The sequence below is a fragment of the Cariama cristata genome, unplaced genomic scaffold, assembly GCF_000690535.1.
Source record: "Cariama cristata isolate BGI_N322 unplaced genomic scaffold, ASM69053v1 scaffold8952, whole genome shotgun sequence".
NCBI classification, from domain to species: domain Eukaryota; kingdom Metazoa; phylum Chordata; class Aves; order Cariamiformes; family Cariamidae; genus Cariama; species Cariama cristata.
In genome coordinates this window covers 66592-77811 of record NW_009602138.1, presented here as the reverse complement: position 1 = coordinate 77811, position 11220 = coordinate 66592, and the positions used below count along the sequence as shown (strand labels likewise).

Genomic DNA, 11220 nt, shown 5'->3' with positions numbered 1-11220 from the left:
GGCCCGTTCGAAGGACTACAACTCCCGTCGTGCCTTGCGCCGCGGTGGGGCCTGGTGTCGTGCGGCACCGGCCCGGTGTATGAGGGGCGGTATCTGGGCTTCCCTGTTACTGATAGCCCCGGCTGGCTGCCGTGCTGTGGGTCTGCGGCAGTTAAAGGAACTGGGGGGTGGTGGTGGGGGAACTGTAGAGCTTGGCCGTCCGGTAGCGCCATGGATAGCCGGTGCTATGGGTGTGCGTCCAAGTTCTCTGTCTTCAAGAAAGAGGCAAGTCCGGCTGAGGGGGGTCAGGACCGGACGGTCGCGGGTGTCTTCTCCGCAGTGCGAGGGCCTGAGAGGGGAACCGGGGACACTTCCCCACCAGCATCGCAGCGCTGTTGTCCTTGCTTGCTTACTGAGCTCTCGCGGTGCCTAGTTTCAATATGTCTTTAGGTATGGGCGATTACTGGGGGGAAAAAAAAAAAAAGTCGCCATTGGATGTCACTTCTCTAATCCTATATTTGGTCCTTGTCGCAGAGAGTTCCTTCACACACGCTTTGTTATACTGTGGCATGAAACGGTGTCTCTGCTTCCAGCAGGAGTTACGTGCCGGTGCTTAAAGGCTCTTGAGAGTCTCCCCGTCTTCAGCAGCAGCTAATGATACAGTTCTCTTAAAAAATCAGCATAACCCTAGCATTATTTTTAGTGCACCTTGGCATGGGCATTGTTCCTGCATACAGCCAGCCAGAGCAATGGTGACTCGGTGATGGAGCCCTGCCCTGCCCCTCTCTTGTATCTCCGCAGTGTGGATGCAAGAACTGCGGACGGTCGTTCTGCGCGGGCTGCCTTAGCTTCAGCGCTGCTGTACCCCGCTGTGGAAACACTCAACAGAAGGTGTGCAAGCAGTGTCACGGAAAACTAACTGGGTAAGACGGGAGCGTTTCTTCACCCAAAAATAGTGTCCTGCTTTGTTTCTTCATTTTGTATCCCAACGTTGTGTTGCGGGTTTCTGCATGAGAGCTGTACCTTGCACTTGTGCGTGCATGCTGCCTGTACCCTGGAATTTCAAGCCAGGCCATTACTGAACTGCTGTTGCATGAGCTGTGTAGTCTAAAGATAGGAATCAGGATTTGCGAGGCTGTTCTCTGTGGTCTGAAGGAACCAGGTTTAAATCTTCATGGATGGACGCTGAATGCCTGTGCATATCTTAGCTAGATGAGACCAGGTTAAGCTCTACTGTGTTTTTGGCCAGAAATCTGCACCCCTTTGAAAGCACTGGCTGTCTTTTCAGATGTGTAGTAGTTGAACAGCCTGACAATAAGATGTTCATAGTATTACTACCTCTGTGGGCAAACAGTGACACAAATCCTCATTGTTGAGGGGTCTCTGCTATGTGCAACAAAAAAAATATTTGCAAACATAACCTGTAGATTGCCTGTTGAAAACAGAAAAAATGTAATTCAGTAGCAGCATGGGTTATACACGTGGAGAAGTAACACAGGAGCACAAGTCTACACCAGAACCCCCCTCTCTCACCAATTCTTCTGTGTCCTCTTCCTTTTCTTGCATTTCTCTTACCTCTCTTCCCCATTTCTCTCTTATAGCAAGGAATTTTCACCAGTGAGTGGGGAATATTCTGGCTCTGCAGGTGTCTAAAGGAGAGGAGCCTCTCTTTAGCAGAGGTCTTCATTTCAAAAGCACTGGCTCATGAAAACACTGTGAGCTATTGATGGTGAAAATGCAGTATTCAGTCTTTCAGTTTTGAAATTTTCTGATTGCCCTTTACAACTCCAAATCCATTAAGAAAACAGGGCAGCATTTCTCCATGTTTCTTTTGTGATTTTTTTTTTTTCTCATCTATTTAATATTGGAACAGCAGAAAAAAATCCTCCTGGACTGGGTAGCAGGTAGATAGTACACATAGGCTGCAGCTCTATAAGCTGCGTGTATTGTTCTTCATGCAAAAAGCTTTCAGAACTGAAACCTTAGAACTGGAAAGCGGTCCAACAATGTTACATTCATTCGTTACCGTACAGGCCTTAGCACAGTGCAGATGTGTTTGTAGCTGTGACTTCTAAGAATGAATGAAGTATGCTAACTGCTTTACATAAGGGTGTAGTTTAGCAGCTCAATCTGAATACAGCAAGGTAGAAGAGAGTTACACAAGATGCGTTTGTGGCGTGCAGCGTTCCAAGGGTGCTAGAAGATGTCGTTATGATGCTGGTGCTTATATAATAATTTTTGTAACATTTTATTTAGCTTGTGCATTATATAATTCTGTGTTTGTTGCATGTCACAGCTCCTTTCAGTGTTCTGCTGCATGGAAGCTAATTACACTGGGAGTCTTCCCTAACTACTCTCTATCTGCTCTCTGAACTGGGAGGTGCAGGCTGTGGGAGGCAAGGGTATTTCAGCCCCACCTCCTTTGGGTCACTGGTGACCGCATTAAATCACATTTTGTCCAGATGCAAAACAATTGGACCAAAGGGCTAGAAATGAAGTCCCCTGCTGTCCCAGGCAGCTGTGTTATTTTAATCCCTTCCATAAGCTGATCACTTTCCATATTAATCAGGTTATGAAAGGGGCTGTACCAGGAGGTCGAGAAACATATACTGATTCCTCTTGAGTTGAGAGACTAGATGATTGAAGCGTTGCCAGTATCTTGAGTTCAGAGAAATCATTTTGTCTTCCAGAGAGGGATCTCAAAGCAGTTCAGCAAAATGGTCACCACCAGAGAACTACAAAAAGTGAGTTGTACTTGCCAATCAGATGGTTTTTTCTGCTGCAGAGTAGCCTTTCATGCCCTCACTTCTCTTCCTCTGTAGAGACCAGCAAAAGTGGGGGTTGTGATGCGGATATTCACTTGTTCAGAATTAGATTAAGGATGGGGCTTTTGTTTTGTTGTTTGGGTTGTTTGTTTGTTTGTGGGGGTGGAATGTGGCTCCTGAACAGCCATCTGCCTAGTTTATGTATGACTGATTGGGGTTGGCTTGGAAACAGGAAGCTCGTGGTGAAATGCAAATATCTTTCAAAACTGAAACCTTAGAACTGGAAAGCGGTCCAACAATGTTACATTCATTTGTTACCGTACAGGCCTTGGCCTGTGGTGAAATGTTCCTTGTCTCCTTGGAAATGGTGCCAGGTGTGCTGCTTCTGTCAGCTAAGTTTTTTTTCACTCTTGGGAGTACCTCACTGTACTGATATGGGAGATCACTGTACAGGAGGGAGTGCGTTCTGTTCTGTTCTACACTGATATTCTTCAGATAGCCTGGTGGGTTCACAGGGGATGTTTTCATATCTCAGGATTTAAACCCCTGTTCTCAGTTGTCATGTCTTTTTTCCATCCTTGTCACAGGCGTGTAGCAGCTTTTGAGGCTAAGCAAAACCAGCTGAAAGAACAACAGAAGGCAGCTGCAAAACCCGCAAGAGAAGCAGGCTCCAGATACCAGGGGCTCTCAAAAGAGGATAGAGCTATTGCAGAGAGACTGGAGAGGCTCAGGGAGGAAAGGAAACCGAGTGAGTTTTGAAGGATACTGGAGATATCTTGGGTGGGAACACCGCTACCTGGGAAACATGGAACCTGGAGGGAGAGGGAAGTGCTGGGCTTTCAGAGCCTGCCTTTTTAGGGAACTGAAGGGTTAAAATTGGACAGAGCATCCATGTCCTGCTTATCATAGAATCATTTAGGTTGGAGTAGACCGTTAAAATCATCGAGTCCAACCATCAACCTAACACTGCCAAGTCCGCCACTAAACTGTGTCCCTAGGCACCACATCTACACATCTTTTAAATACCTCCAGGGATGGTGTCTCCACCACTTCCCTGGGCAGCCTGTTCCAATGCTTGACAACCCTTTCAGTGAGAAATTTTTCCTAATATCCAATCTAAACCTCCCCTGGTGCAACTTGAGGCCATTTTGTCTCATCCTATTATGTGGTGGAGGAGGGTTTCAGTCTGATATGCATAGGATTACATTAAGAGATGTGAGAGCAATGAACTGTACTGCCTAAATGACACTTACTTCTCTGCCTGTCCCTAGTCTCCCGAGTCAGCTGATTGCCAAATGACACCCTAATACTCACCTTATGGCTAGAGGAGATAAAGCGTGAAGGAGGCAAGGACTTGTAAGAAAAGGACAGCAGTTAGTGTTAAGGTAGTCTCCGAATCACTGCAGTAGGACCTCTCATTCATATCAGGGGGTGAGGGAAGTTTTTGCTCAAGTGTTCAGAGTCTGATTCCAGAAAGAAATAAAATTTTAAGAAAAAAAAAATTGAAGCCTTTTGTTTTCAGTAATAGACTAATCCCCTTGGGTTATTCTGAATTGCAGAGTCCATCCCTACTCAGGCTGAGATCGAAGCTAGGCTGGCTGCCCTGAAGGAGGACTGCCAGGGACCTGTTCCATCCACACAGGAAATGGAGGACCGGTTGGCTGTCCTGCAGGGGAGAGATCCTCCTTCCCAGGCTCTCAGACCTGTAAGTTCCCTCAGCTCTTTAGCCAGCAATGTATTCTGAGCTGACACAGTAACTGGTGTCCCAGCGTGTTAGCCGTTCTTTCTTCAGCTTTTTTTGAGTCCAAGTGGCTCCCTTCAGAAATCTCTGTTTCCTGCTTGTGTCGTTGCTCCAGAAGCAGCCAGCCAGCCTTTGCCAGTTCACTGCTTCAGTTTGAATGCAGTATGTTCCTTTATGTCAAATGTAGTTCATGTGTTTATTTTTAACTATAGATGCTAAGTTTTTTCCTCTCAACCCATTTGTGTACCTAAGTGGTCTGATATTATTTTAGAGCTGTTTGTCTGTGTTTGGGGCTTATCAGCCCTACCTTCTAGTTGTGTCTTGTAGTTGTTACTGCATCCTAGCTGCACAAAATCCTATTAATTATTCTAGAAATGGAAGCACAGAGTTAGTCAGAGATTGCCGAGGAATGAGTTGGGTATACGCCTTCAAAGCCTATATGAATGATCTTGTCCCCAAGAAATCATTTCCTCATGCTCCTTTTTCAGCAGTGCTGCACATCCAGCTGTTATCATAGGCCTCGGCGGAGCTGCTGGCTGGCACTGTTGAGAATGGCACTTTATTTACATTGGATGTAGTGGCAGAGCTGGGTTTGGGACCCAGCAGCATGTACTCCTATACATTCAGCACTACTTTGCCTTGTTTGGGTAACTGCTTTTAGAGTTGTGTGCGTTCAGCACCTCTGAGAATGAAGCCCTGAAAGTCTTACACCCAGATAACCATAAGCTGAGACTCTCAAGATCAGTGGATGCATCTTTTTTATGCTGCTCCCACCTAGGGTGATCTTGGTTACCAAACTTCTCCTTTGACTGAGTCTCTTTCCTCTCATCTGCATTTTACCATGCTGTCCTTGTTTCGTAGGTACACCAGCCTCCTGATACCAGAAGTTTGGTCCAGCAGACAGATGACCTGTTAACTCAGCTGTCTGAGGAAGTTGCCATTGATGAGCATTACAGACCAAGAGTGCAGCCTCAAGGTACCTATTTTGGCTTCCAAAGACCTGTTTCTGTCTAATAACGTATGTGCTATAGTGAAAAGGGAATATGTGCCTCCCTGTCTAGCTTACAGGTGAGCTGGGTGTCCAGTTTGTCCTTATCTCCCCATTACGACTCCCAAATCGATCAAGAGCAGCCATCCAGCTCCATACTGGGTCTCATTGTCTTTGCTTGGAGATGGTTCCTTCTTCTCAGGGCTGCATTATTCAAATTGTTCCTCTCTCTTTCTCTAAGGTGACCCTTCCCTGGGGAGGAGCCGTTGCTACTCCTAACATACCTGTGCTCTCTTACAAAACATCAGAATCTGGGATACCATTATCTTCCTAGCTGTGGTGCTTTCTCTGTAATCTCACTGTAAAACACAGATTAGCTCACTTTCTTCTCTTCATATACAGTGTGGATCCCACTATGGCATGCCTTCTCCCATTATTACCCAGATTAATGGAGAGCATCAAGCTGCTGTCATACCGTTGCTTTAGTGATGTTGTCTGTGCCCAAGGAACATTGCTGCTGAGTCACCAGCATGTTCTGTGTGTCTGTTTGCAGCTGTTAGTAGCCAAAGTTTGAATGATCTCAATCGGGCAAGCGAAGATTGTGTTTACCCTGCAAATCTGGACCCAAAACAGCTAGAGGAAGAGAAGAATAAACTTCTGGCAGAAGCTGCTGCTGAGCTGCAGGAAGAGAACACTAGGCAGGAAAAGATCCTACAAGTTGCCAAGAGACTGGCAGTGCTCAGAGGCGAGGACCCAGAGAAAGGTGGGTAGCAGACAAGAATACAGTGCCAAGAGAGAAACCAAGTTCCTGTGACAGAGTAATTTCTTTTCTGAGAGGTCTTTATCCATTTAATTCCTCTGTTCTGCAAGAAACGGATGGAGATTTGGTTCTGTCTGTAAAGTTATATAGGTTGGTTCATCACAAAATCAGTATGAAAGATCTTAGTTGAGGGTAAAGACCAGAGCTGTAAGGTCAGACTGCTTTATCTTGCACCCTTCTTTGAGATAATTCTAACGTGCTCTGGTGAGGTAAAAAAAGCTGTGTTTTTGGTGGGGATTTTTTCCTTCCCTCTTCCAGTATTAAAACCAAACAGTAACATGCTTTTTGAGGAGTCCCCGTCTGAAAGGGATCTGTCTGTGCCAGAGCCAGAATGCCAAAACCAGCTCACACCACAAAGGATTGTCTCTGGCACATAAGTGGGCACAACGCTTGAGGCAGGTGTTGGTTTACAGTCTCCTGTCTCTTACTCTTGCAGTTACACTGGAAACCTATAAACTGCCTGACAGTGATGAGGAAGTGGCTGAGGAGGAAGCTATTCGCAGAGTGCTAAAACAGGTCAGAAGTGGCAGCTGTGGCCTTGTTTATCTTCCTCTCAGTTACTCACAGTGTGTATGTTACCTGGTGAGCATGCAAAGGATGTATTTCTGTTCCTGGGCAGAGTTTCATTCCTTCCCCTCCTAGTACTTTTCCAATACTATCTCCCACGGGGCATTCAGCTACAGGCGGCTGACAACATTAGTTCTAGTCTGTCCCATTGTCTTTCTCCTTCATATTTAGTGTCTCTTGTGGTGTGTGTCTCCTCTCCAACCCCACTCTGCTGGTGCTACCTTACTTGTTTCATCTTTTCCCTCACCCAGCTAGAGCATGGATGATGAGATACATGCTGTTTAGCACAGCTTATGCCTAGATTTCCCTCTAAAATGTCCATGAATTGTCTTGCAGGCAGAGATAAGGTTTCTGTGCTTCAGTTTCTGCCTAATTAGAGAGTACATGCATGGTTAGCATGATGTTGAGGGTCTGCCGATAGCTGTACTGCAAAGCAAAGTGTGTTAGCTGAAGGCCCCTGCTGCTACACTGACTGTTCACAGTGTACACAGTGTTCAGAGTGCAGACAGAGCAAGCTGACATCTGTCTGGATAACACCGGATGTATTCAGACCTGTCTTCTCCTGTTACGGCATGACAGCAAAAAGGGCAGGCGGTTTAGAGCCTAGAATGAGGCTCCCAACTGTGTTTGAAACAAGAGGCTTCTTGCTTTCTGTTGTTACCAGCTCACAGAGGAAGCAGCCCTGGATGAAGCAAGTGGATTCAACATTCCTCCAGATCAGACCACCCAACCAGGACCCTCACAACAGAACCTGCGTAAGAAAGCAAAGCAAAAGGTCAGTGAGCTGGTCAGGATTTCTTGAATGACATGTTCCAGGGTCTCAGGAGAGTATAGTTCTGCAGCAAAAGTGTGCTGTATCCTAGGCTTGATGCAGACAAAAAAAAACCCTAACCAGCTTCTCCAGAGCAGACAAGCTGAGTGGCTTCTGAAAGGCTGACCAGCCCTGAGCACAGCTGTGAGTCATCCTTGTACTTTTTTAAAAGGAATTGCTCCCTAGAATACAATTCTTTTCAGGCTGGCTTTCTGCTGCATGGGATGGTGTCCTCTAAACCCAAAGAATTTAGCATAGACCTCACAAGATGGGTGTTACAGAAGGGATTTTTAACTTACCCATATAATTAGACCAAGAAGGCCGTGGTCTAGTACCATACAGCCTGAACCAGGGTAAGTGGGAGGTTTGCCAGTGTTTTCAGCATGTGCAGAATAGAACCTCTACATAGTAATCAACTGTCTGTTCTCATATAACGTCAGAGGAAGGAATTAGTAACAAGATATCCTATGCTCAGAATGGATTCCAGCCTATTATGGAAATACATACACCTTCTCTAATGTATATTACAAGAATTAAATGGACCTGTGACTCACAGACACCTGACAGGCCTGTCCCCAGAGGAAGAAATTATTTAATTGTAAGCATTATTGAAAGCATCCATCTCATAGGTATACCACCTCGCACTTCTGGGGGTAGCGATGCAAAAGATAGTGCTGTCTTATTGCTGTTGTATTAGGAAGCTGCCTGTGCCGGTGTCCAGGCACTGTGTCTCAGTGTGTCTATGGCTGTTCAGTTCCACAGGAGTTCTCTGTAAAGCAGAGAGAGACAATAGGTGGCCTTATGGATAGATTTTTAGATTATGATTTCAGAATATCTTTTTGGCCCGGCCTCAGGTGCAAATCAACAGTAAGGGCCTTTTGGCAAATCACTTCCTTTTGTCCCTCAGTTTTCTCTCTATAACAGGGAGAAGACAACCCCCCACCTCCCCACTGCCTTCCCTTCCCACATAACTGCTTTCCACAAAACTGGTTGATCGCTTGCTTTTGCAGCAGGGATTATCTATCACTTGGTATTGCTGTGGTGCCTGCCAGAAGATACAGTTTTCGTGCCCTTAATGCAGTATGGACCATGTTGGTGTATATTGCTGTAGACACTAAATGAGGGTGAACACCTGTTTACCTTCCGAGCAACATAGATTCATGAGCAAATGGCAAGGAGTGCCTTGGGTTTTTATTTAACAATCTAGATACATATGGAGCCTATCCTTGGGCTCTGGGCAAGTTAATCTCACAGACTTAGGATCAACAGAGAGTAAACTATGGACCATGTGACATGTTGTTGTGGCTATCATGCATTACAATGAAAGTCCTGGGTTGTCTCTGCCAGGGTTTGAATTCTGTGTCTCTGTTTTCTTTGTGAATTAGAGCCAAAGTCCAACCACCACAGCTGTTGCCAGGGCAGATGACAGCGATGAGGATGAGTTACCTTGGTGCTGTATCTGCAATGAAGATGCCACTTTGCGCTGCCATGGCTGTGATGGAGACCTGTACTGCCAGCGCTGTTTTCGGTAAGTCTCTCAATTCGTCTTGCTCTGAGAGGCAGGTCACAGGTAAGCTTGGCTGCCTTTTTTTGTTCTTCCCGTGGGGCAGAAAAGCAGGCAGTCGGAGGGAAGATTTGAGGAGCCCAGATCTGAGCTCAATGCTAGTTGTTGTGGAAATACTTTGTGCAATCAATAGTTATCCCAGGCTTCAGGCACTGAACTGGTCCTAGGCAGAAATGTTCTGTCTGTGCTGCCTCAGTGCATGTTTGGGCACATTGTCTGAGTGTTCTCTGGAGCAGCTGATCTGCTGTGTTGCGTGGGATGGGATAAGTGAGACCATTGTTCAGTGACTCCTATGGCTTGTTAATGACACTGACGGATGATCTGGGCTGGATTCCCATAAGAGGGTAGATCAGATAGTATAAATTCCTGAGGCTTTTCTTAGGCTGAGACTCTGCAGTCTTAAACCAAATTAAAAAATCTTTGAAATATATATGGGCAAACCTTTTTTCCTCAGTCAGGCCTTGCAGCAGCTATAGTCTTGGTTCTTAAACATCTGTAGCTTGATTTTTGACAAAAAAGTTACATGTCTCAGATTTGGAGGGTTAATTCCTTTGAATACAAAGCTATTTCTCAGAGTTTGTGTGGCTTCTCTTTTTCATGCCTCAAAAGCATTGGGTAGTTGCCTGGGTTCTCAGATTAGTGCTGGATGACATTTAGACAGCAGGAAGCTAAGAATCTGGTTGGGACAGTAAGAGATGCTTTTGTGTATATTTTTTCATTTCCTGCAAAAGTTTTTGTAGAGAGATGGAAAATGTATGAAAATGGTAAGAAAACATATGACTGGCAATGTTAGATGATTAAAAACTAACAAACAAAAGTATCGGACAGCAAGCAGTAGTAAAAGCAGAATCAGCAGTCTGGCAGGTGAATGAGTGTGTCAGTTGCATGCTGCAGATGCAAGCTTGTGTCTTACTCAACCCTGCCTGCTTCTGAGCATGGTTAAGTCAGCTGCCAATACACTGCAGTTTAGCCACAACAGGTATTTTTCAGAGTTGTGTGGAGCGGGCTGTCATTTTGACTGTTGTCATAGGAGTTGCTTATGTGCCTGGGAATCACAGACATGGTGCTGAAAATGAGCCACCAGTTACATGAATCTCTCAGAGAAAGAGACAGAGGGACCTATTGTCATTTCCCATTCTAGCAGGCAAGGATGAGTAGACCTTTCCACAAAGCACCTCAGAGGTTTCAGTTACAAGCAAATATCTTAAAAGTAGCCAGTCCATGTGGCTGCCAGTTGCGTCCTCACAACTAACCCTTGGGATAGGTTTCTGCTTAAGGGCGGCTGGGAAACATCTTGTGCAGTGGCTAAGGGTGAGTTCCCTGCCTGGGTATTTACTTCTGACTGCACTTTGTGTTTGCTTCACAGGGAAGGCCATGATGAGTTTGACCTGAAGGACCACCGCACTTCCCGCTATCATCTTCCTTGCAAGTAGAAGTGATCACGTTCTTCAGGGCAGAAAAGGAGATGGAGAATGGGAAAAGAGAGGAGTCAGCCAGATGGGAAGAGTCCAAGTGGATTTGCAGCTAAAATGGGTGATGTTTTGGACAGTTAAAGGATGTGCCGTAATCTGAGAGAGGCTCGGAGGGCATGTGACACTGTCCTCACAAATACAACCAGAGAAGTGCAGGGTTTGCTGTGCGTGCTTGGGGATAAACGAGGACTTGATATGAGGAGGTGGATATGAGTCTATAAATACAGATGGTAAGGCAATGCGGGTAGGAGCAAAGATGTGTGTTTAAGGCAGTACTGACTGGCTGATAAGTAACTTCCTGCTTTTGCTAACAGCTTACACACTGTTTCAACAGGCAGCAAAGCACTTTGCGCTAAGAAAACTGTCTACATCGTGATCACATGTGTGATGAGAACTTCCAAAGCATAATAAAAGCTATTTACAGAGGCCTGTGGTTAAAGTCTGTCCTGGAAATGCCCAATAGCGCTTTACAAAGTGTTGCCCTCTTCCAATGTGGTATGTTAGTCCTAGTGT

The 11220-nt window shown here is 45.7% G+C and overlaps 1 protein-coding gene across 1 annotated transcript; it reads left to right on the top strand.

Moving 5' to 3' along the window:
* Positions 1-210: 210 nt before the first annotated feature.
* Positions 211-11131, top strand: ZFYVE19 (zinc finger, FYVE domain containing 19). Its single transcript, XM_009694620.1, has 11 exons — positions 211-264; positions 781-902; positions 2670-2723; positions 3332-3492; positions 4304-4449; positions 5347-5461; positions 6027-6236; positions 6730-6809; positions 7525-7635; positions 9057-9199; positions 10602-11131. Exons 1-11 carry the CDS (start codon positions 211-213, stop codon positions 10666-10668), a joined length of 1263 nt encoding a protein of 420 aa, XP_009692922.1. The 3' UTR covers positions 10669-11131.
* The last annotated feature ends 89 nt before the right edge of the window (positions 11132-11220 follow it).